Source organism: Phaseolus vulgaris, chromosome 8, assembly GCF_000499845.2.
Source record: "Phaseolus vulgaris cultivar G19833 chromosome 8, P. vulgaris v2.0, whole genome shotgun sequence".
Taxonomy (NCBI): Eukaryota; Viridiplantae; Streptophyta; class Magnoliopsida; order Fabales; family Fabaceae; genus Phaseolus; species Phaseolus vulgaris.
The window spans coordinates 37,581,732-37,606,291 of NC_023752.2; the positions used below are offsets into that span (position 1 = coordinate 37,581,732).

The 24,560-nt window shown below is 42.9% G+C and overlaps 1 protein-coding gene across 1 annotated transcript; it reads left to right on the plus strand.

The window, feature by feature from the left end:
• Window positions 1-7: 7 nt before the first annotated feature.
• LOC137825057 (uncharacterized) lies at window positions 8-22,444 on the plus strand. The gene is made up of 20 exons (XM_068630730.1): window positions 8-132; window positions 1,180-1,831; window positions 2,045-2,070; window positions 2,267-2,617; window positions 2,722-2,793; window positions 2,901-3,283; window positions 3,392-4,402; window positions 4,526-4,726; window positions 4,868-5,518; window positions 5,642-5,842; window positions 5,984-6,634; window positions 6,758-7,534; window positions 7,658-7,858; window positions 8,000-8,664; window positions 8,799-8,973; window positions 9,092-9,167; window positions 9,308-9,527; window positions 21,854-21,867; window positions 21,972-22,393; window positions 22,440-22,444. Exons 1-20 carry the CDS (start codon window positions 8-10, stop codon window positions 22,442-22,444), a joined length of 6,879 nt encoding a protein of 2,292 aa, XP_068486831.1.
• The last annotated feature ends 2,116 nt before the right edge of the window (window positions 22,445-24,560 follow it).

Below are 24,560 nucleotides of genomic sequence, written 5' to 3' on the forward strand. Positions count from 1 at the left end.
AGTGGACATGGAGGTCAATCATCAAGAGCAAGAAGAGGTTGAGGCTCAAATGGAGGATGCTCATGGAGTTCAAAGACCACCTCAAAGGCTTACATGGAGCATGTTCAAGGCTTTAGGAGCTAATGGACATTTGTTTTCTCTTTTTGTATATTCTTTGTTTGAAGGTGCTTAGAGGGAAACATAAGAAACCTCTTTTGTAAAAGCATCTTTAGGTTGTTAGATTAAGAGTCTTAGGGGGGTGTGCGTTTAGTAGGGAGGTGTAGATGTAATAGGGAGGTGCCAAACTAAGAGAGGAAGTCCCACCTTCCTCATGCTCTAGGATTGGCGCCACTTTCATGTAATTTGGGGGGGAATTTTGAATTTAATTAGCTTTGCATTTCAGCACCTCTAGGCTATAAATTAAGGTGCTGCCTTTGTATTTTTCAGATTGGAAATTTGTATTAATGAAACTCTACTCAATTTGAGAGAGAATTGGAGAGCTTTGTGCCTTCCTCACTTAGTCTTATCTTGAGTGTTCTTGGTTACCTCAAGTGGCGGCATAGCACACTCATCTTGGAGTCTCCATCCTCTAAGTGGCGTGATCATCCAACCAATCCTCCATCTTCATGAGCTCTCTCTTCTCCTTCCTTCCTTCTCTTTTTATGTTCATGTCTTAGCTTGGTTCTTTGCTTTTTCTGTTCAGTATTTCAATTCCTTTGTGTTTTGCTTCGGTTCATTTCACTTTTGCTGTTCAGCTTTGCTTCTTCTTCTTTTCTAGTTGTTGTTTTTGGTTCAATTTGACAATACGTGGAACTTCCATATAAGTTTGGGTTTAGATACTAGTCTTGGTGAGTTCTTGAACTAAGAACCTTGATCCAATTCTATCATAAAGTGCCTATCTCATATCCAACTAAAGATGATTCCCAAGAATTTCAAGAATCATTCATATTGTGCTATTGGAATCATATCAAATGGTACCATCAGTGTTCATGGTAGTAATAATATTGATAGTTCCATCAGGGGTATTTGTAGTAATAATACTGATGGTACCTTCAGTGTTGTTGGTATTAATAATACTTATGGTACCATCAATGTTGTTGGTAGAAATAATACTGATGGTACCATCAGTATTGTTGGTAGTAATATTAGTGATGGTACCATCAGTGTTGTTGGTAATAATAATACTGATGGTACCAACAGTGTTGTTGGTAGTAATAATACTAATGGTTACATCAGTGTTGTTGGTAGTAATAATACTGATGCTACCATTAGTGTTGTTGGTCGTTATAATACTAATGGTACCATCAATGTTGTTGATAGTAATAATACTGATGGTACCTTCAGTTTTGTTCCTAGTAATAATTCTGATGGTACCATCAATGTTGTTGGTAGTAATAATACTGATGGTACCATCCATGTTGTTCGTAGTAATAATACTGATGGTACCATCAATGTTGTTCGTAGTAATAATATTGATGATACAATCAGTGTTGTTAATAGAAATAATACTGATGGTTCCATTAGTGTTGTTGGTAGTAATAATATTGATGGTACAATTAGTGTTATTGATAGTATTACTATTGATAGTACAATCAGTGTTGTTGGTAGTAATAATTCTGATGCTACCATCAATATTGTCGGTAGTAATAATACTGATACTACTATCAGTGGTTTTGGTAGTAATAATACTGATGGTAGCATCAGTGTTGTTTGTAGTAATAATACTCATGGTACCATCAGTGTTGTTGGTAGTTATAATACTGATGGTACCATCAGTGTTGTTGGTAGAAATAATATTGATTCTACATACAGTGTTGTTGGTAGTAATAATACTGCTGATACCATCAGTGTTGTTGGTAGTAATATCACTTATGGTACCATCAATGTTGTTGGTAGTAATAATACTGATGGTACCATCAATATTGTTGGTAGTAATATGACTGATGGTACCATCAGCGTTGTTGGTAGTAATAATACTGATGGTACCAACAGTGTTGTTGGTAGTAATAATACTGATGGTACCATAATTTCTTCTATAAGTGTTTCTTGTTTCTGTTTGGTGCAGTTTCTTTCTTTTCCTTATTCTGTTCGGTTTATCATTTGTTTTCTTCCATTCCTTGTGTTTTGATTCCATTTGACAATATATGGACTTCCATATGAGTCTTGGTTGGTGCTAAGTTTTGGTGAGTTCTTGAATTAGAACATTGATCCAATTCTAAAGTAAGGTGCCATTTATGACCAGCTCAAGTTGCTCCTAAGAATGTCAAAGAATCATGTATTCTTGTAGTTACATTCACATCACTACTATCAGTGTTTTTGGTAGTAATAATACTGATGGTAGCATCAGTGTTGTTTGTAGTAATAATACTTATGGTACCATCAGTGTTGTTGGTAGTTATCATACTGATGGAACCATCAGTGTTGTTGGTAGAAATAATACGGATACTACCTACAGTGTTGTTGGTAGTAATAATACTGTTGATACCATCAGTGGTGTTGGTAGTAATAATATTGTTGATCCCATCAGTGGTGTTGGTAGTAATAATACTGATGGTACGATCAGTGTTGTTGGTAGTAATAATATTGATGGACCATCAGTGTTGTTGGAAGAAATAATACTGATGCTACCAACAGTGCTGTTAGTAGTAATAATGCTGATGATACCATCAGTTTTGTTGGTAGTAACAATACTGATGGTACCATTAGTGGTGTTGGAAGTAATAATGCTGATTGTTCTATCAGTCTTGTTGGTAGTAATAATACTGATGATACCATCAGTGTTGTTGGTAGTAATAATACTGATGGTACCATCATGTTGTTGATAGTAATAATATTGATGGTACCAACAGTGCTTTTGATGGTAATATAACTGATGGTACCATCAGTGTTGTTTGTACTTAAAATACTGATGGTACAATCAGTGTTGTTGGTATTAATAATACTGATGTTACCATCAGTTTTATTGGTAGTAATAATATTGATGGTACCAGTAGTGTTTTTGGTTGTAATAATACTGATAGTACCATCAGTTTTGTTGGTAGTAATAATACTGATCGTAAAATCAGTGTTATTGGTATTAATAATACTGATGGTACCATCAGTGTAGTTTGTAGTAATAATATTGATTGTATCATTAGTGTTGTTGGTAGTAATGATATTAATGATTCCATCAATGTAGATGATAGTAATCATACTGATGGTAGCATCAGTGTTGTTGGTAGTAATAATACTTACGGTACCATCAGTGTTATTGGTAGTAATAATACTAACGGTAGCATCAGTGTTGTTGGTAGTAATAATACGGGTTGATCCATCAATGTTGATGGTTGTAATAATATTGATGGTACCATCAGTGTTGTTGGTTGTAATAATATTGATGGTACCATTAGTGTTGTTGGTAGTAATATTACAGATGATACCATCATTGTTGTTGGTAGTAATTATACGGATTGTACCATCAGTGTTGTTGGTAGTAATAATACTGATGGTACAATCAGTGTTGTTGGTAGTAATAATATTGATGATACCATCAGTGTTGTTGGTAGTAATAATACTGATAGTACCGTCATTGTTGTTGGTAGTAATAATACTGATGGTACCATCAGTGTTGTTGGTAGTAATAATACTGATGGTACCATGAGTGTTGGTGGTAGTAATAATACTAATACTACCATCAGTGGTGTTAGTAGTAATAATACTGATGGTACCATCAGTGTTGTTGGTAGTAATAATACTGATTGTTCCATCAGTGTTGTTGGTAGTAATAATACTGATGATACCATCATTGTTGTTGGTAGTAATAATACTGATTGTACCATCAGTGTTGTTGGTAGTAATAATACTGATGGTACCATCAGTGTTGTTGGTAGTAATAATATTGATGATACCATCAGTGTTGTTGGTAGTAATAATACTGATAGTACCGTCATTGTTGTTGGTAGTAATAATACTGATGGTACCATCAGTGTTGTTGGTAGTAATAATACTGATGGTACCATGAGTGTTGGTGGTAGTAATAATACTAATACTACCATCAGTGGTGTTGGTAGTAATAATACTGATGGTACCATCAGTGTTGTTGGTAGTAATAATACTGATTGTTCCATCAGTGTTGTTGGTAGTAATAATACTGATGATACCATCATTGTTGTTGGTAGTAATAATACCGATTGTACCATCAGTGTTGTTGGTAGTAATAATACTGATTGTACCATCAGTGTTGTTGGTAGTAATAATATTGATGGTACCATCAGTGTTTTTGGTAGTACTAATACTGATGGTACCATCAGTGCTGTTGGTTGTAATAATATTGATGGTACACTCAGTGTTGTTGGTAGTAATAATACTGATGGTACCAACAGTGCTTTTGGTAGTAATAATAGTGATGGTACCATCGGTGTTGTTGGTAGTAATAATATTGATGGTACCATTAGTGTTGTTGGTTGTAATAATACTGATGGTACCAACAGTTTTATTGGTAGTAATAATACTGTTGGTACCATCAGTTTTATTGGTAGTAATAATACCGATGGTACCATCAGTGTAGTTTGTAGGAATAATACTAATCTTAGCATCAGTGTTGTTGGTAGTAATAATACTGATGGTACCATCAATGTTGTTGGTAGTAATAATATTGATGATACCATCTGTGTTGTTGGTAGTAATAATACTGATAGTACCGTCATTGTTGTTGGTAGTAATAATATTGATGGTACCATCAGTGTTGTTGGTAGTAATAATACTGATGGTACCATGAGTCTTGGTGGTAGTAATAATACTAATACTACCATCAGTGTTATTGGTAGTAATAATAGTGATGGTACCATCAGTGTTGTTGGTAGTAATAATACTGATTGTTCCATCAGTGTTGTTGGTAGTAATAATACAGATGATACCATCATTGTTGTTGGTAGTAATTATACTGATTGTACCATCAGTGTTGTTGGTAGTAATAATACTGATGGTACCATCAGTGTTGTACGTAGTAATAATATTGATGATACCATCAGTGTTGTTGGTAGTAATAATACTGATAGTACCGTCATTGTTGTTGGTAGTAATAATACTGATGGTACCATCAGTGTTGTTGGTAGTAATAATACTGATGGTACCATGAGTGTTGGTGGTAGTAATAATACTAATACTACCATCAGTGGTGTTGGTAGTAATAATACTGATGGTACCATCAGTGTTGTTGGTAGTAATAATACTGATTGTTCCATCAGTGTTGTTGGTAGTAATAATACTAATGATACCATCATTGTTGTTGGTAGTAATAATACCGATTGTACCATCAGTGTTGTTGGTAGTAATAATACTGATTGTACCATCAGTGTTGTTGGTAGTAATAATATTGATGGTACCATCAGTGTTTTTGGTAGTACTAATACTGATGGTACCATCAGTGCTGTTGGTTGTAATAATATTGATGGTACACTCAGTGTTGTTGGTAGTAATAATACTGATGGTACCAACAGTGCTTTTGGTAGTAATAATAGTGATGGTACCATCGGTGTTGTTGGTAGTAATAATATTGATGGTACCATTAGTGTTGTTGGTTGTAATAATACTGATGGTACCAACAGTTTTATTGGTAGTAATAATACTGTTGGTACCATCAGTTTTATTGGTAGTAATAATACCGATGGTACCATCAGTGTAGTTTGTAGGAATAATACTAATCTTAGCATCAGTGTTGTTGGTAGTAATAATACTGATGGTACCATCAGTGTTGTTGGTAGTAATAATATTGATGATACCATCTGTGTTGTTGGTAGTAATAATACTGATAGTACCGTCATTGTTGTTGGTAGTAATAATATTGATGGTACCATCAGTGTTGTTGGTAGTAATAATACTGATGGTACCATGAGTCTTGGTGGTAGTAATAATACTAATACTACCATCAGTGTTGTTGGTAGTAATAATAGTGATGGTACCATCAGTGTTGTTGGTAGTAATAATACTGATTGTTCCATCAGTGTTGTTGGTAGTAATAATACAGATGATACCATCATTGTTGTTGGTAGTAATTATACTGATTGTACCATCAGTGTTGTTGGTAGTAATAATACTGATGGTACCATCAGTGTTGTTGGTAGTAATAATATTGATGATACCATCAGTGTTGTTGGTAGTAATAATACTGATAGTACCGTCATTGTTGTTGGTAGTAATAATACTGATGGTACCATCAGTGTTGTTGGTAGTAATAATACTGATGGTACCATGAGTGTTGGTGGTAGTAATAATACTCATACTACCATCAGTGGTGTTGGTAGTAATAATACTGATGGTACCATCAGTGTTGTTGGTAGTAATAATACTGATTGTTCCATCAGTGTTGTTGGTAGTAATAATACTGATGATACCATCATTGTTGTTGGTAGTAATAATACCGATTGTACCATCAGTGTTGTTGGTAGTAATAATACTGATTGTACCATCAGTGTTGTTGGTAGTAATAATATTGATGGTACCATCAGTGTTTTTGGTAGTACTAATACTGATGGTACCATCAGTGCTGTTGGTTGTAATAATATTGATGGTACACTCAGTGTTGTTGGTAGTATTAATACTGATGGTACTAACAGTGCTTTTGGTAGTAATAATAGTGATGGTACCATCGGTGTTGTTGGTAGTAATAATATTGATGGTACCATTAGTGTTGTTGGTTGTAATAATACTGATGGTACCAACAGTTTTATTGGTAGTAATAATACTGTTGGTACCATCAGTTTTATTGGTAGTAATAATACCGATGGTACCATCAGTGTAGTTTGTAGGAATAATACTAATCTTAGCATCAGTGTTGTTGGTAGTAATAATACTGATGGTACCATCAGTGTTGTTGGTAGTAATAATATTGATGATACCATCTGTGTTGTTGGTAGTAATAATACTGATAGTACCGTCATTGTTGTTGGTAGTAATTATACTGATTGTACCATCAGTGTTGTTGGTAGTAATAATACTGATGGTACCATCAGTGTTGTACGTAGTAATAATATTGATGATACCATCAGTGTTGTTGGTAGTAATAATACTGATAGTACCGTCATTGTTGTTGGTAGTAATAATACTGATGGTACCATCAGTGTTGTTGGTAGTAATAATACTGATGGTACCATGAGTGTTGGTGGTAGTAATAATACTAATACTACCATCAGTGGTGTTGGTAGTAATAATACTGATGGTACCATCAGTGTTGTTGGTAGTAATAATACTGATTGTTCCATCAGTGTTGTTGGTAGTAATAATACTAATGATACCATCATTGTTGTTGGTAGTAATAATACCGATTGTACCATCAGTGTTGTTGGTAGTAATAATACTGATTGTACCATCAGTGTTGTTGGTAGTAATAATATTGATGGTACCATCAGTGTTTTTGGTAGTACTAATACTGATGGTACCATCAGTGCTGTTGGTTGTAATAATATTGATGGTACACTCAGTGTTGTTGGTAGTAATAATACTGATGGTACCAACAGTGCTTTTGGTAGTAATAATAGTGATGGTACCATCGGTGTTGTTGGTAGTAATAATATTGATGGTACCATTAGTGTTGTTGGTTGTAATAATACTGATGGTACCAACAGTTTTATTGGTAGTAATAATACTGTTGGTACCATCAGTTTTATTGGTAGTAATAATACCGATGGTACCATCAGTGTAGTTTGTAGGAATAATACTAATCTTAGCATCAGTGTTGTTGGTAGTAATAATACTGATGGTACCATCAGTGTTGTTGGTAGTAATAATATTGATGATACCATCTGTGTTGTTGGTAGTAATAATACTGATAGTACCGTCATTGTTGTTGGTAGTAATAATATTGATGGTACCATCAGTGTTGTTGGTAGTAATAATACTGATGGTACCATGAGTCTTGGTGGTAGTAATAATACTAATACTACCATCAGTGTTGTTGGTAGTAATAATAGTGATGGTACCATCAGTGTTGTTGGTAGTAATAATACTGATTGTTCCATCAGTGTTGTTGGTAGTAATAATACAGATGATACCATCATTGTTGTTGGTAGTAATTATACTGATTGTACCATCAGTGTTGTTGGTAGTAATAATACTGATGGTACCATCAGTGTTGTTGGTAGTAATAATATTGATGATACCATCAGTGTTGTTGGTAGTAATAATACTGATAGTACCGTCATTGTTGTTGGTAGTAATAATACTGATGGTACCATCAGTGTTGTTGGTAGTAATAATACTGATGGTACCATGAGTGTTGGTGGTAGTAATAATACTCATACTACCATCAGTGGTGTTGGTAGTAATAATACTGATGGTACCATCAGTGTTGTTGGTAGTAATAATACTGATTGTTCCATCAGTGTTGTTGGTAGTAATAATACTGATGATACCATCATTGTTGTTGGTAGTAATAATACCGATTGTACCATCAGTGTTGTTGGTAGTAATAATACTGATTGTACCATCAGTGTTGTTGGTAGTAATAATATTGATGGTACCATCAGTGTTTTTGGTAGTACTAATACTGATGGTACCATCAGTGCTGTTGGTTGTAATAATATTGATGGTACACTCAGTGTTGTTGGTAGTAATAATACTGATGGTACTAATAGTGCTTTTGGTAGTAATAATAGTGATGGTACCATCGGTGTTGTTGGTAGTAATAATATTGATGGTACCATTAGTGTTGTTGGTTGTAATAATACTGATGGTACCAACAGTTTTATTGGTAGTAATAATACTGTTGGTACCATCAGTTTTATTGGTAGTAATAATACCGATGGTACCATCAGTGTAGTTTGTAGGAATAATACTAATCTTAGATCAGTGTTGTTGGTAGTAATAATACTGATGGTACCATCAGTGTTGTTGGTAGTAATAATATTGATGATACCATCTGTGTTGTTGGTAGTAATAATACTGATAGTACCGTCATTGTTGTTGGTAGTAATAATATTGATGGTACCATCAGTGTTGTTGGTAGTAATAATACTGATGGTACCATGAGTCTTGGTGGTAGTAATAATACTAATACTACCATCAGTGTTGTTGGTAGTAATAATAGTGATGGTACCATCAGTGTTGTTGGTAGTAATAATACTGATTGTTCCATCAGTGTTGCTGGTAGTAATAATACAGATGATACCATCATTGTTGTTGGTAGTAATTATACTGATTGTACCATCAGTGTTGTTGGTAGTAATAATACTGATGGTACCATCAGTGTTGTACGTAGTAATAATATTGATGATACCATCAGTGTTGTTGGTAGTAATAATACTGATTGTACCATCAGTGTTGTTGGTAGTAATAATACTGATTGTACCATCAGTGTTGTTGGTAGTAATAATATTGATGGTACCATCAGTGTTTTTGGTAGTACTAATACTGATGGTACCATCAGTGTTGTTGGTTGTAATAATATTGATGGTACACTCAGTGTTGTTGGTAGTAATAATACTGATGGTACTAACAGTGCTTTTGGTAGTAATAATAGTGATGGTACCATCGGTGTTGTTGGTAGTAATAATATTGATGGTACCATTAGTGTTGTTGGTTGTAATAATACTGATGGTACCAACAGTTTTATTGGTAGTAATAATACTGTTGGTACCATCAGTTTTATTGGTAGTAATAATACCGATGGTACCATCAGTGTAGTTTGTAGGAATAATACTAATCTTAGCATCAGTGTTGTTGGTAGTAATAATACTGATACTGCCTGTTGACTGGAACGCTGGAGAATGCCTCGTCAAAGGATCGACGTGCGCACCGCTTCTCACCTCCGTTCCTCTTCGGGATCTATCTCAAGGACCTGCAAAGAAACGATACGGCGCTGCTGCGGCCGATCGCACTCCGACGCTCAAGTCAGTGACGGTATCACCAAATACTAAGAACGAGAACCGTGCAAATCCTCTCTCACAATCAGCTCTATCACTCGCAAGCGTAAAGTGTATGAACTGAGTGTGCGTACCTCAGAAAGTCTGTTAAGAACTCTTATATACCTGGTGGCTTTCTCTCTCCTGGCAGTTACAGACTTGGACACGTGGCTCGTATCCGACTGTACACGTGCCATCATCTGGAGGCTCCCTGACTGTACACTTCTACTCTCATTTTGGCTAAGTTACTTATGCACGGTACTGCCCAGTGCATAGCTAACTTAGGAGTGCGATCTCTACTGAAACTGGCGAGTTAGGGCCTTCATACACCTTCCCTGTGGTCTTGCCGGCCGCCTTCATAATCTGCTTCTCCTTCATCTTCGGCAATGTGCTTGTTCTGGCGATCTCCGACTGATTGGTCGCCTGGGTCTACATCTGGCGACTTGATCTTCAACCTGGCGATCGCCTATTCTGGTAATCTGGAAATCGGAACACGCCAACTTAACAACCGGCGACTACACGTGCCTCCCGACTTCCTTCCTATCTTCCAACCTGGCGCCTTGTCAACACGCCTACACTGTAGCAGGGTGCCACGTCACCACACCCGACCACCAGGGCGGTACACAAGCCCCCCAGTCTTAAGCGAAGACTTGTCTAGCGAAAAGACTGAAAGGGCCTTCGTTAACACCGATCTACGTGGCCCTGACGCAGAATTCCAAGCGACTGTACTTTCTGCTGCTCTGACGCTCCACCAAACCCTTCATTCATCGTTCGACACGTGGCTTCATCAACGGCTCTCTTCATCTGCCGTTAGCGCTTCCTAAAATCATTTCGAAAACCCTTAAACCCATTACGCTCCACTGTTCCATCACTTTCTTCGTGCTTGCAAACGCTCTCACTTCCTTATGCGAAAGCTCTCGACGTTCTTCAGCGCTCTAGATCACCATCTCCCTTCACCGTCTTCCTGATCATCGAAAGGTAACTACTTTCCTTCATCTGCTGGGTTTCCTTACATTTTCACCGATTTGCATCATCCTGTAACTGCCTGGTGCATACGCTGTGGGTTGTTTTTCCATTTCTCCTTCTGCGTAACTTAGGGCTTTGTCGATCGTCGCAACGAACATACATTCGTTCGTTTTTTCACCTTCCTTCTGTGATCGAGTCAGCCTCTGTAATCCCCTGATCGTTTTTTCTTTCTTCTTCCTTTGCAATTGCTATCATGACTCGCACAAAGATCACCCCGAACCCACCTCCTTCAGCACGAAAGCTTCCTTCACAAGCACACGACCCAACACAAGTTCGTGGCGCTTCCTCTTCGCAGGCTGAGAGGCCTGCGTCTTCCCAATCTGCCCAGGCCCAGGCGACTCCATCTAACGCTGGAGGAGCCCCCGTCCCTCTGCCAGATTTCAAAACTCTATACCCCTGGGCTAACTCAACCCTTCTGAAGGAGACCTCGTCGGTGAACACTGCGGGAGCAGTTTTGCGGTTGACCAAGGGGGACGAGGCCTATCAATCGTTTCACAAGGAGCACGACGAGAAGATGATGGTGCTGCCTTGCCCCGCCGCTCTGCCAGTGTGTGCTGACGACAGAGTAAGTGCCGACGGGCCCTTCTGCTTTGTTTACACAACTTTCTTCAAGAAGGTCAAGCTCAGGTTCCCTCTCACCCGATTCGAGAGGGAACTTTTGACCGAGCTCAACATCGCTGCCGCCCAGCTTCACCCCAACAGCTGGGCGTTTGTTCGAGCTTTTGAAATAACGTGCGACCACCTGGGGTTGCCCGCGTCGGTGGACGTGTTTTTGTTCCTTTTTGAGGCCAAGCACCCAGGAGATCGTCTGTGGGTCAGCTTGAATGCAATTGCTGGGAGATCCATTTTTACCATCTTCCAGCAATCGTACAAAGACTGGAAGGGGAAGTTCATCCAAGTACGTGCAAACGACAAGGACACCTCCCTTCTTGATGGCTTCCCCTTGTACTGGGTGGACAAGGGGAAAAAGGAGTCCAAGAGCTGCTTCAGGAGGCCCAGAAGTCCTGATGGCATGGGAGCATTGGACAGAGACCTCTGTCTATTCTGGAAGAGGGTGTCGGATGCCAACATAACATTCCTGACCCCCACCTTGATCTCCTTCGAATTCTTTGAGGACCAGCTAGAATTCCAAATAGGTTAGGACATCCAAACTGTTGCTTTGATACTGCTTCTGATATTGCTTCTGGGCGTCTTGTGCGATACGCACAAGACTTTGGTTTTACCTTTTCTGCATATACTACCTGTTTTGCTGTTTTATTACCTCATACACTTATCGTTTTCTTCTCTGAGCTAACTCATGCATTTTCGTTTCATGCAGACAACATGTTGGGTAAAAACATGCTCGCCGACTTAAAGGCGCTCGCCCGAAACCACGGGTTGGCGACCGGTTCCCAAACGGTGCCCAACTCGGCGGTGAGAAGGCCATCGTTCATGGGCGATCACCGCCCAAGGAACCCACCCGGCGCAAGAAACTGGTCCTTAAGAGGCCTAAGCGAAAAGCCCCTCAAATCGTCCAAGAGGAGGAAGAAGAGGACGACGAGGTCACAGAGGATGGCCTTGTCACGAAAAGGAAGAGGGTGGCACCATCTTCTCCACTTGCTCCACCCCCTCTTCCAGCCTCAACACCACCATCAACGCCTGCTCCTCCTCCCTCATCGCCAACACCACAAGCCCCTTCATCACCAGTCCAAGCAGTTCCACTGGCCACTGCGCCACCTGCAGCTGAGGCCCAAGAGCCAAATTTCTTGGAGGACCCCCCAAGCGCCTCTACGCCACATGTGTCAGCAGGAGGGGGCCCCCCTTCAAACACTTCAGTTGCAGGAAACGTTCCAATCGGGAATGAGGTTGCTCATACCTCTCCAATTCTAATTACCGAATCCCCGATTGCGTCGCCACGCCAGGAAGCAAACACTGAAAATCCTGCTAAGGAAGGTGGCGGCGAGAACCCTCAACAAGCCCCCCTGGCGCCTCTCCAAGCAGCAAACCTTTCCCTTGAAGTCACAAGGATGTGGGAACCTCTGACTGCTAAGCTGAAGACCATAGCAGAGGATATCCCAGCGATCATAACGAGGGCTGTGGAGAGCTCCACCAGGAGGCTTCAAGATGATCTCTTCAACCTCAAGACCGAAAATAGCACTATGAAGGTTGAGGTGGAGAAGATGTCATTCAACCTGACGCTCGCAGAAATCGAACACTCCCGAGTGGAGGATGCCATGAATACCGAGCTCAGGCTGGCGCGCAAGGAAGCTGCTGACCTTCGCCGCAAAATTCATGATCTTGCCCAAGAGAAAGTCGAGTTGGAAAGCAAAATCGTGCCTCTCCGCACCAAGGCGAGCGACCTGGAGGCTCACATTCAAGCTGATGCCGCCAAGTTGCAAAAACTGGAGCAGAGGTCGATCGAGCGCGAGAAGCTACTTGGGCAAGTAGAAAAAGCGAGGGACGACGCCATGGCTGATCTCGCCGAGGCAAACAAGGAAAAAGGAAAGATGGCTGCCGAGTTGACCCAAGCTCAAACGGAATCCAAGAAGGTTACTGACGACCTTCTCCATGCTCAAGAGACCAACGAACAACTCCGAAAACAGGTCGAAGAGTTGGAGCAGCAGAACAAGGAGCTCAAGAGACAGGTTGAAGAACTTCAAGGGCAAATTGAAGAACTTAAGCTAAGCTCTGCTCAGATTCTGGTTGCTGGATTCGAAGCCGCTCGGGAACAATTCGCATGCCTATTCCCCGATCTCGACCTCAGCATGGTGTCGTTGAACAATGAAGTAGTAGATGGAAAGGTCGTTCCCGCCGAAGACTTAACCAACTCCACCTCATCTGCTACTTTATAATTTCGCTTGTATATACCTTGTAATAAAAACTCGTGCATATGTGTTTTGAACAGATACTTATTTCAATCACAAAACTTGGATATTCTCTCCCCTGACTCCTTTTAAGCGCTTTAACCTTCTTTACATGTTTAACTTTGTCGAATTTAACTTAGTGATTTTGCAAACGCGACTTTTGACGTAACTGCCTCGAGCCAATTCAAACTTAAGCAATAATCGCTTTAAACAACTTGTACTCTTGAGGCACTAACCTTATCATAAGAATACCTTCCAAGCAACGAACTGTAACTCAATCATTGGCTCAAACAACGTCCCACTCGACCTGCTTTATCAAACAAGTCTTTCAACCTTCTCGCCGTATTTGAACTTTTCCCGATCGCCAAGACCTCTTGGTGATATCAGCTTTTCCTAGCCTCGTGCTTTGGCAATCGTTTCTTTATCTGGGGTAGAAGCGCCCTTTGGGATTTTCCTTTGCCCTCCTGAACTTCAGAGCAAAAGACCGGCTGACTAGGTGTTCTCTTCGAACCTACCTTAGCCACCTTCCAAACTTCTTCCACCCTCTGCGCCATACCTGAACTCGTGCGAGACGAGAAGGATTTTATCTTGCCTAAGCTCGCATGTAAGCGAGAAGGTCTTTAACTCGCCTGAACTCGCTCATCGGCGAGAAGGACTTTATCTGGTGCCTCAACTTGCCCAGGGTGTACATCTCCTCCCCCCTGGATGCACTGAGGACCTTTCTCTTTCTCGCCTGCACTCGCTCGACGGCGAGGAGGTCTTTAACTGGCCTTAGCTCGCACAACGGCGATAAGGACTTTATCTGGTGCCTCAACTTGCCCAGGGTGTACATCTCCTCCCCCCTGGATGCACTGAGGACCTTTCCTTTTTTCTCGCCTGCACTCGCTCGACGGCGAGGAGGTCTTTAACTTGCCTCTACATTGCTCCAGGAGTTACATCTTCTCGCTCCCAGAAACACGGAGGACTTTTTCTCTTTCTCGCCTGCACTCGCTCGACGGCGAGGAGGTCTTTAACTTGCCTCAGGACGCGCGAGGGCGTTGAGGTCTTTCATCTGGTGCCTCCGATCGCCGAAAGACGATGAGGACTTTAAAACTTAACTGGTGCCTCCAATCGCCGAAAAACGATGAGGACTTAAAACTTAACTGGTGCCTCCAATCGCCGAAAAACGATGAGGACTTAAAACTTAACTGGTGCCTCCAATCGCCGAAAAACGATGAGGACTTAAAACTTAACTGGTGCCTCCGATCGCCAAAAAACGATGAGGACTTAAAACCTTTTAGAAAGCACGCGATATATCTTTTCTTGCCTTAAATCATGTACAAATGACAAGGTCTTTCTTCAAAACTTTTGAAAATAGCACACATGCAATCTGAAGAACACCTTATACTTCGAAAACTCTTCTTTTATTGGGTGGCCTCATTAAAAACCCTCCTCAGGGAAAAAAGAGTGCCCCCTTCAAACTGTTTTAACAGAGACATTGTAATATAACATAGCGTTTGTCTTTACTTACAAAGCTCTTAACTATAGTACAACTTCAAGTGCGTGGCGTTCCAGGTGCGAGGGATCGCCCCTCCTTCCAGCGTCTCTAACCGGTAGGCCCCGTTCCCGAGCGCCTCGGTTATTCTGAACGGTCCAGTCCACTTGGGTGACAATTTATTCTCCATCTCGTACTGGTGGGCCTTCCTCATCACCAAGTCGCCCTCTCTAAACTGCCTTGGCATCACCTTTGAGTTGTATCTTCGCTCGATCCTCCTCTTTACAGCTTCAGCTTTCAACCTCGCCTCTTCCCTGACCTCATCCAGCAGATCCAGGTTCAGCCCTCTCTCTTCGTTCGAATCTTCCTCTACGAAGTTCTGGAATCTCGGCGAGCTCTCCTGGATCTCCACTGGAATCATGGCGTCACACCCATAGACCAAGCTAAACGGGGTCTCATGGGTTCCTGACTGCTCGGTGGTGTGGTACGCCCAGATTATACGGGGCACCTCTTCAGCCCAACTTCCCTTGGCTTTCTCAAGCCTTCTCTTCAAACCTCTCAACAACACCCGATTAGCTGATTCCACCTGGCCATTTGTTTGAGGGTGCTCGACGGATGCAAACACTTGTTGAATTCCTACCCCTTCGCAAAGCTTCTTCAACAGGTGGCTTTCAAACTGCGTCCCATTATCTGACACCAGGCGCTTAGGCACACCAAACCGGCACACGATGTTCTTCCATAGAAAACCTTCGATCTTGTGTGCGGTGATCTGGGCCACTGGCTCTGCTTCAATCCACTTGGTGAAATACTCAATCGCCACCACCAAGTACTTCATTTGCCTGATCGCCAGCGGGAAAGGTCCCAGGATGTCGATTCCCCAAGTATGAAACGGCCAAGGGCTATAGATCGACTTCAACTCCTCGGGAGGTGCCTTATGCCAATCGGCGTGCTGCTGGCATTGTTTACAACATTGGGCATATTTCTTGCAATCTTCTCTCATGGATGGCCAGTAGTAGCCTGCACGGAGAGTCCTCGCGGTCAGAGCTCGACCCCCGACGTGGCTTCCGCATATACCTTCGTGGAGCTCTGCCATAATTCTCGTGCACTTCTCGCCGTGTATGCATTCCAGGAGTGGGTGAGTGAACCCAAACCTGTACAGATCGCCATCAATCAATGTATACTTGCTGGAATTTTTCTTTACCTTCCTAGCTTCTGTTGGATCCAGCGGGAGGAGGCCATCTGCCAAGCACCGCTTGTACTGTGTTATCCAAGTGTCTGGCTCATGGGCGGCGCAGACCTGCATCACGTCCACCTTCTCTCCTCGACATGCTCTAATTCTCGGCGATCTCAGAGTTTCTTGCGTCAAAGACTTATGGCTTCTCGCTGCTCTCTCCGTCGACTTGCTTATCTGAAGGACCAGGTGATCTGCTACAAATGCCCTCGGCGTCTTCAGAGTTTCTTGAATCACCGTCCTCTGCCTACCCCCCTTGCCTGAGCTGGCGAGCTTAGCAAGCAAGTCAGCTCGGGCATTCTGCTCTCGGGGCACATGTACTACTTCAAAAGAGGCAAAGGAACTCTTCAATTCCTGCACATACGCCAAGTAAGCCGCCATTTGTGGATCTTTAGCCTGGAACTCGCCTGTTACTTGCCCAGTGACTAGCAGCGAGTCACTCTTAGCCATCAACACCCTAGCTCCCATCTCCTTGGCCAGCAGAATCCCGGCGATCAGCGCCTCATACTCTGCTTGATTGTTGCTGGCTTTGAAGGCAAACCTCAAAGATTGTTCAATCAGCACGCCGTAGGGTCCTTCCAATATGACTCCAGCACCGCTACCCTGCTGGTTCGACGATCCATCCACCGAGAGTACCCAACGGAAATCGTCTCCTTCAACCCGCGTCGCCTCGGATGAGAGCTCGACCACAAAATCTGCAAAGATTTGCCCCTTGATCGGGCCTCGGGGCTCATATTTAATGTCAAACTCAGACAACTCCACTGCCCACTTCACCATTCTTCCCGCAACGTCAGGTTTCTTCAAGACCTTCTGGATGGGCAGGTCAGTCATCACCAGTATTGTGAAACTGTGGAAGTAGTGGCGCAACCTCCTCGCCGAAAACACCACAGCCAGCGCAGCCTTCTCCAGGGCCTGATATCTCGTTTCTGGGCCCTGCAACACCTTGCTCACAAAATAAATAGGCTTCTGAGCCTGATCACAGCGAAATACAACCTGAGAGGGATTCCCGCCAGCGGTTTGCACAGAACCGGCGGGCTCGCCAGATACTCTTTTAGCTTGACGAAAGCTTCCTCGCATTCTTTCGTCCAAGCGAACTTGTTATTGCGCCGCAGACACTGAAAATAGGGATGCCCCTTTTCTCTGCTAGCTGACACGAAGCGAGATAGGGCTGCCATCCGACCTGTCAGCTGCTGGACTTCTTTCACTGTAGCCGGGCTTCTCATCGCCAAGATGGCGGCACACTTGTCTGGGTTAGCTTCTATCCCCCTTTCAGTCAAGAGAAAACCCAAAAACTTTCCAGCCTCCACGCCGAAAATGCATTTCTCCGGGTTGAGCTTTAACTTGAACTTGGCGATCGTCGTGAACAATTCTTCCAAGTCCGCAACGTGCTTGCTTTTCTCCTGCGAGGTCACGACCATGTCATCGACGTAGGCTTGCACGTTCCTTCCCAGCATTGGTGCAAGTACTCGATCCATCAACCTCTGGTACGTGGCCCCCGCGTTCTTCAGCCCAAACGGCATCACCTTATAGCAGTAGCACGACCTCTCCGTCATGAAGGCTGTCTTTTCTTCATCCATGGGATGCATCTTGATCTGATTATAGCCCGAGAAGGCATCCAGGAAACTCAGCAGCTTGCACCCTGCAGCACTATCAACCAGGGCATCAATGCTTGGTAAAGGATACGAATCCTTTGGGCAAGCTTTGTTCAGATCGGTGAAATCGACGCACATGCGCCATTTCCCGTTACTCTTCTTCACCAGTACGACATTTGCCAACCATTCAGGGTACTGGACTTCCCTGATGTGGCCTGCAGCGAGGAGTTTCTGTGTTTCATCCCTGATCGCCTGCCTCCTCTCCTCATTGAATTTTCTTCTCCTTTGTCGCACTGGTCTCACCATGTTGTCCATCGCCAGATGATGGCACAAGAAGTCGGGATCGATCCCGGGCATGTCCGAAGCGGACCAAGCAAACGCGTCCAGATGCCGCTCAATCACCTTGGCGATCTGGTCCTGGAGATCGACCTCCAGAGATCTTCCGAGCTTGAAAACTTTCCCTCCGGTCTCCTTCTCGAGCCACTGCTCGACAGGTTTGGGCCTGGATTCTCTGGCGATCACCGCCCTGGCGATTCCCTGTTCCCTTGCTTCCTCGGGGCGATTCCGCGCCTCTTCCTCTTCCAGGCCAGCATTCCTCTCCCCTAGCTCAGCGTCTATCATCTCTACATCCCTTCCGGCGGCCTCCTCTGTTACCGGCGGTCTGGGCTTCACACCGGGAGGTGGGGTGGTTGTTACATAACTCACTGATCTTTTGTTTTTCAGGCTATTCTCATAGCACCTTTTCGCTTCTTTCTGATCAGACTTGATCGTGATCACCACCCCTTCCATGGACGGCAACTTCACCTTCATGTGCCGCGTCGACGGAATGGCGCCTATCCTGTTAAGAGTGGGCCTTCCCAACAGGATGTTATATGCTGAAGGGGCGTTTACGATGAGGTACTTGATTTTCTCCGTCCTCGACCCAGCCTCATCTGTAAACGTGGTTCTCAGCTCAATGTACCCCCTGACCTCCACCTGGTCGCCAGCGAACCCATATAAGCACCCTCCATAGGGCCTTAGCTGGTCAAGGGGCAATTCCAGCTGCGTGAAAGTCGGCCAGAACATCACGTCTGCCGAGCTTCCTTGGTCCACCAGAACTCTGTGGACCTTCCTCCCTGCTGTTATCAACGAAATAACTATGGGATCGTTGTCGTGAGGCACAACGTCCCGAAGATCCTGCTTGGTGAACGTGATGTCCACTTCCGGCGAGTGATCTTCAAACATGTCCACTGCCATCACCGATCGCGCATACTTTTTCCTTTGCGATGCGGTGCATCCACCACCTGAGAACCCCCCTGCAATGGTGTGGATCTCCCCGTGGATAGGCATCTCGTGTTGCTGGGCTTCTCCACCTGCTGGCTGGGAACTCGACGCTCCCCCCGTCCTTCTATCCAGCAGATAGTCGTTTAGGAACCCGCTCTTAACCAGATCGTCGAGCTAGTATCCTAAAGACAAACACGAGTCCAAGGTGTGGCCAAAACACTGGTGGAACTCACACCAGGCGTCCGGCTTTAACCCCAGCACCTTGTCGCCCACCTTCTCGGGCGCCTTCAACCTAGCAGATATGTTAGGGATAGCGATCAGGTCCGCTAGTCCCATGACGAATTTGTGCTTAGGCGGGGGATTGTACTCCCGGCGTGCTGGTTGCTGGCGTGCTGGTTGTTGGCGCGCTTGGCTTCTTCCCTTGTTTCTCCTGTCATAAGGATGGCGAGTCCTCTGGTCTTTTCTGGCCGCCGCCGCCGTTTCCAGCACCCTCTGCGGCTGGATCCTGGTCTGGGCGCGTGGCCTGGCGGGAGCCACGCTGCCTCTATTCTCGGCGACTTCACTCTCGTCGGCGATGTGGGCCACCGCAAGTCGCCTGACTTCAGCAAAAGTCGCTGGATGAGCCCTGATCAAGGCCTCGCAGAATGGCCCTGGCTGCACGACCTTCTTGAAGGCATAGACCAACATTTCTTCATCCTTGGCCGGCGATCTGACCATCTGCGCTCCGAAGCGATTGAGGTAGTCTCTGAGGGACTCCCCATGGTACTGCCTTATATCAAACAAATCATAGGACACCCTGGGCGGTGCCTTATTCACAATGTACTGCTCGACAAAGATTTTCGAGAATTGTTGAAAATTGGTTATGTGGCCATTAGGCAGGCTCACAAACCACTCCATCGCCGTTCCCTGGAGCGTACTCACGAACATCTTGCAGTAGACGGCGTCTGACCCTCCCGACAGCATCATCTGCGTGTGGAACGTGGTCAGATGAGCCTCTGGATCCTCCACGCCGGTAAAAACAGCCTTAACGGGAACCACGCTCGTGGGAATAGGCGTGTCGGTAATCGCCTGAACAAAAGGCATTGGAAAAAACGAGGTGGCGTCGACGGTGCCACCTCTTCAGCAGAAGAACGTCCCTGCTGCTCCTGAAGAGCTCGACGCAGCTCCTCAGTTACCTTGCTGAGCTCCTCGTTCCTGGCGCGAGAGGCGACCAGGTCCTCATGTATCCTTGCCTGCTCTACGCGCGAGGCTTCCACGGTTGCCTGCAACGAGTGCATCATTTCTGCCATCTACGCCATGGTCATGGCGGCGTCGCCTTCAACAGCGACAGGCGCCACGGGACTGGAACGATTGCTTCTCATTTTTCTCATTAACTTCAGCGAACCACAGGAATACAGCAAACAACACTTCAACCACGATCGAATCAGCGATCAATCGGAGAAAACTCAAGAAACTGCGCAAGAACTTCAAGAACACCGCAAACCTTCGCAGAAAACCACAAAAGAACTCGAACTTCTACCAAACAGATTGCGCGCAAGCAACAAAAGACCTCACTCCACCGATTGAAAACCAAACAAACGGTACAAAACGCAAACTCACCGAACGAAACTCAAAGAAACTGCGAACGACGGTTGCACCAGCACACAACCACGCAGAAAACCTCGAAAACTTCCACGAACTCACGCTGTGGATGGGAGCAAGTTTTACACGGCCCCACGGTGGGCGCCTGATGATCCTGCCTGTTGACCGAAACGCTGGAGAATGCCTCGTCAAAGGATCGACGTGCGCACCGCTTCTCACCTCCGTTCCTCTTCGGGATCTATCTCAAGAACCTGCAAAGAAACGATACGGCGCCGCTGCGGCCAATCGCACTCCGACGCTCAAGTCAGTGACGGTATCACCAAATACTAAGAACGAGAACCGTGCAAATCCTCTCTCACAATCAGCTCTATCACTCGCAAGCGTAAAGTGTATGAACTGAGTGTGCGTACCTCAGAAAGTCTGTTAAGAACTCTTATATACCTGGTGGCTTTCTCTCTCCTGGCAGTTACAGACTTGGACACGTGGCTCGTATCCGACTGTACACGTGCCATCATCTGGAGGCTCCCTGACTTGGCGCTGCTTCTACTCTCATTTTGGCTAAGTTACTTATGCACGGTACTGCCCAGTGCATAGCTAACTTAGGAGTGCGATCTCTACTTAAACTGGCGAGTTAGGGCCTTCATACACCTTCCCTGTGGTCTCGCCGGCCGCCTTCATAATCTACTTCTCCTTCATCTTCGGCGATGTGCTTGTTCTGGCGATCTCCGACATATTGGTCGCCTGGGTCTACATCTGGCGACTTGATCTTCAACCTGGCGATCGCCTATTCTAGTAATCTGGAAATCGGAACACGCCAACTTAACAACCGGCGACTACACGTGCCTCCCGACATCCTTCCTATCTTCCAACCTGGCGCCTTGTCAACACGCCTACACTGTAGCAGGGTGCCACGTCACCACACCCGACCACCAGGGCGGTACAAATACTGATGATACCATCAATGTTTTTTTGAAGTAATAATATTGAAGGTACCATCAGTGTTGTTGGTAGTAATAATACTGATGGTACCATGAGTCTTGGTGGTAGTAATAATACTAATACTACCATCAGTGTTGTTGGTAGTAATAATACTGATGGTACCATCAGTGTTGTTGGTAGTAATAATACTGATTGTTCCATCAGTGTTGTTGGTAGTAATAATACTGATGATACCATCATTGTTGTTGGTAGTAATAATATTGATTGTACCATCAGTGTTGTTGGTAGTAATAATACTGATTGTACTATCAGTGTTGTTGGTAGTAATAATATTGATGGTACCATCAGTGTTTTTGGTAGTACTAATACTGATGGTACCATCAGTGCTGTTGGTTGTAATATTATTGATGGTACACTCAGTGTTGTTGATAGTAATAATACTGATGGTACCAACAGTGCTTTTGGTAGTAATAATAGTGATGGTACCATCAGTGTTGTTGGTAGTAATAATATTGATGGTACCATTAGTGTTGTTGGTTGTAATAATACTGATAGTACCAACAGTTTTGTTGGTAGTAATAATACTGTTGGTACCATCAGTTTTATTGGTAGTAATAATACCGATGGTACCATCAGTGTAGTTTGTAGTAATAATATTGATTGTACCATCAGTGTTGTTGGTAGTAATAATACTTTTGGTACCATCAGTGTTGTTGGTAGTAATAATATTGATGGTACCATCAGTGTTGTTGGTAGTAATAGTAGTGATGGTACCATCAGTGTTGTTGGTAGTAATAATACTGATGGTAGCATGAGTGTTGTTGGTAGTAATAATATTGATGGTACCATATGTGTTGTTGGTAGTAATAATATTGATGGTTCCATGAGTGTTGTTGGTAGTAATAATACTGATGGTACCATCAGTGTTGTTGGTAGTAATAATACTTATGGTACCATCACTGTTGTTGGTAGTACTAATATTGATGGTACCATCAGTGTTGTTGGTAGTAATAATAGTGATGGTACCATCAGTGTTTTTTGTGGTAATAATACTGATGGTACTATCAGTGTTGTTGGTAGTAAGAATACCCATGGTACCAGCTGTGCAGTTGGTTGTAATAATACTGATGATACCATCCATGTTGGTAGTAATAATATTGATGATACCATCAGTGTTGTTGGTAGAAAAAATACTTTTGGTACTATCAGTGTTGTTGGTAGTAATAAATTGATGGTACCATCAGTGTCGTTAGTAAGAATAATACTGAATTGACCATCAGTGTTGTTGGTAGTAATAATACTGATTGTACCATCAGTTTTGTTGGTAGTAATAATACTGATGGTACTATCAGTGTTGTTGGTAGTAATAATACTGATGGTACAATCAGTGTTGTTGGTAGTAATAATACTGATGGTACCATCAGTGTTGGTGGTAGTAATAATACTTATGGTACTATCAATGTTGTTGGTAGTACTAATATTGATGGTACCATCAGTGTTGTTGGTTGTACTAATACTGATGGTACCATCAGTGTTGTTGGTAGTAATAATACTGATGGTATTATCATTGTTGTTGGTAGTAATAATACTGATGGTACCATCAGTATAGTTGGTAGTAATAATACTAATGCTACCATTAGTGTTGTTTGTTGTAATAATACTATTGGTAGTATCAGTGTTGTTGGTAGTAATAATACTGATGGTACCATCAGTGTTGTTTGTAGTAATAATACGGAAGGTACTATCAGTGTTGTTGGTTGTAATTGTTTAGGGTTTAGGAAAGTGTGTTCAAGCATTGAAGAATCCAAACCCTTTGGAGGTTGATAAAAGGCTGGATGTGTTTGTTGTTGCGAGATGTCTTTTAGACAGCATCTGGGGTAGACTTTATGTATGATCCACTCTTGATTGAATCCAAAGCATAAGCATTCTCAAACCTTTTAAAAGAAAAGTGTTTTTCAAACTAAGTGAAAAACAACCTGTTGTTTTGTCGAAACAACCGATTATTTTATAGTTTGGTGTTTTTAGAAAGGTTGAAAATTCTTTTCTATGGTTGACTTGCTTTCAAACCAAAACAACCGATTTATTCGTGGAAACAACCGATTGTTTGTTTTGGGACCATAACAGAAAACTGTTTTGTGCTTTGACTGAGCATTAAATGATTTTCTAACTGTTTACGCTCCAGCTTTTAATGCTTTGACCAATCTTTAAATGCAATTAATAGTTTGTTAAGATTATGCAACAAACAACTTTGTTTTAAATACTGAAGAACAGATTTGAGTTTTTCAACTGATTTGAGATTTTGAAAAGTTGAGAATTGCTTAGAGATTGCATTTGATCATAGAGTGTGAGATACGATTTTCATCTTGTATTGATTTCAGATTTGTTCTGTAACAAGTGTAATCCTTTGTATCTTTTGAAAGAAACTTTGTGTGTATTGCTGAGAAGTGTTGTATGTTCTTGATGGGATCAAGATCAGCATTCTTAGTGTTGTTGTGCTGGACCAAAGGAAGTGTGTGTCTTGAGGGGATCAAGGTCACTTCTTTGGTTGTGTTGTAAGTGATCTAGGGTTGATTGCTTAGTGGATTCCCCAGTGGTTTCTGGGAAGACTGGATGTAGCTCTGGGTTTAGAGTGAACCAGTATAAACCTCTGTGTGCATTCTCTCTATCCTTAATCTCTTTAAATTCAGTTTTGATATTTGTGAATTGGTATAAACAACCGATTGTTTTTGCGAAACAACCGATTGTTTTTCTGGTGTT

Coding starts and splice junctions, on each gene's coding strand:
- LOC137825057 (XM_068630730.1), top strand. CDS start 8: ATGGAGGTCAATCATCAAGAGCAAGAAGAGGTTGAGGCTCAAATGGAG. Junction 4,403..4,525: donor TGGTAGTAATAATATTGATG/GTACCATTAGTG, acceptor CCATCAGTGTAG/TTTGTAGGAATAATACTAAT. Junction 8,974..9,091: donor TGGTAGTAATAATACTGATG/GTACCATGAGTC, acceptor TTGTTCCATCAG/TGTTGCTGGTAGTAATAATA.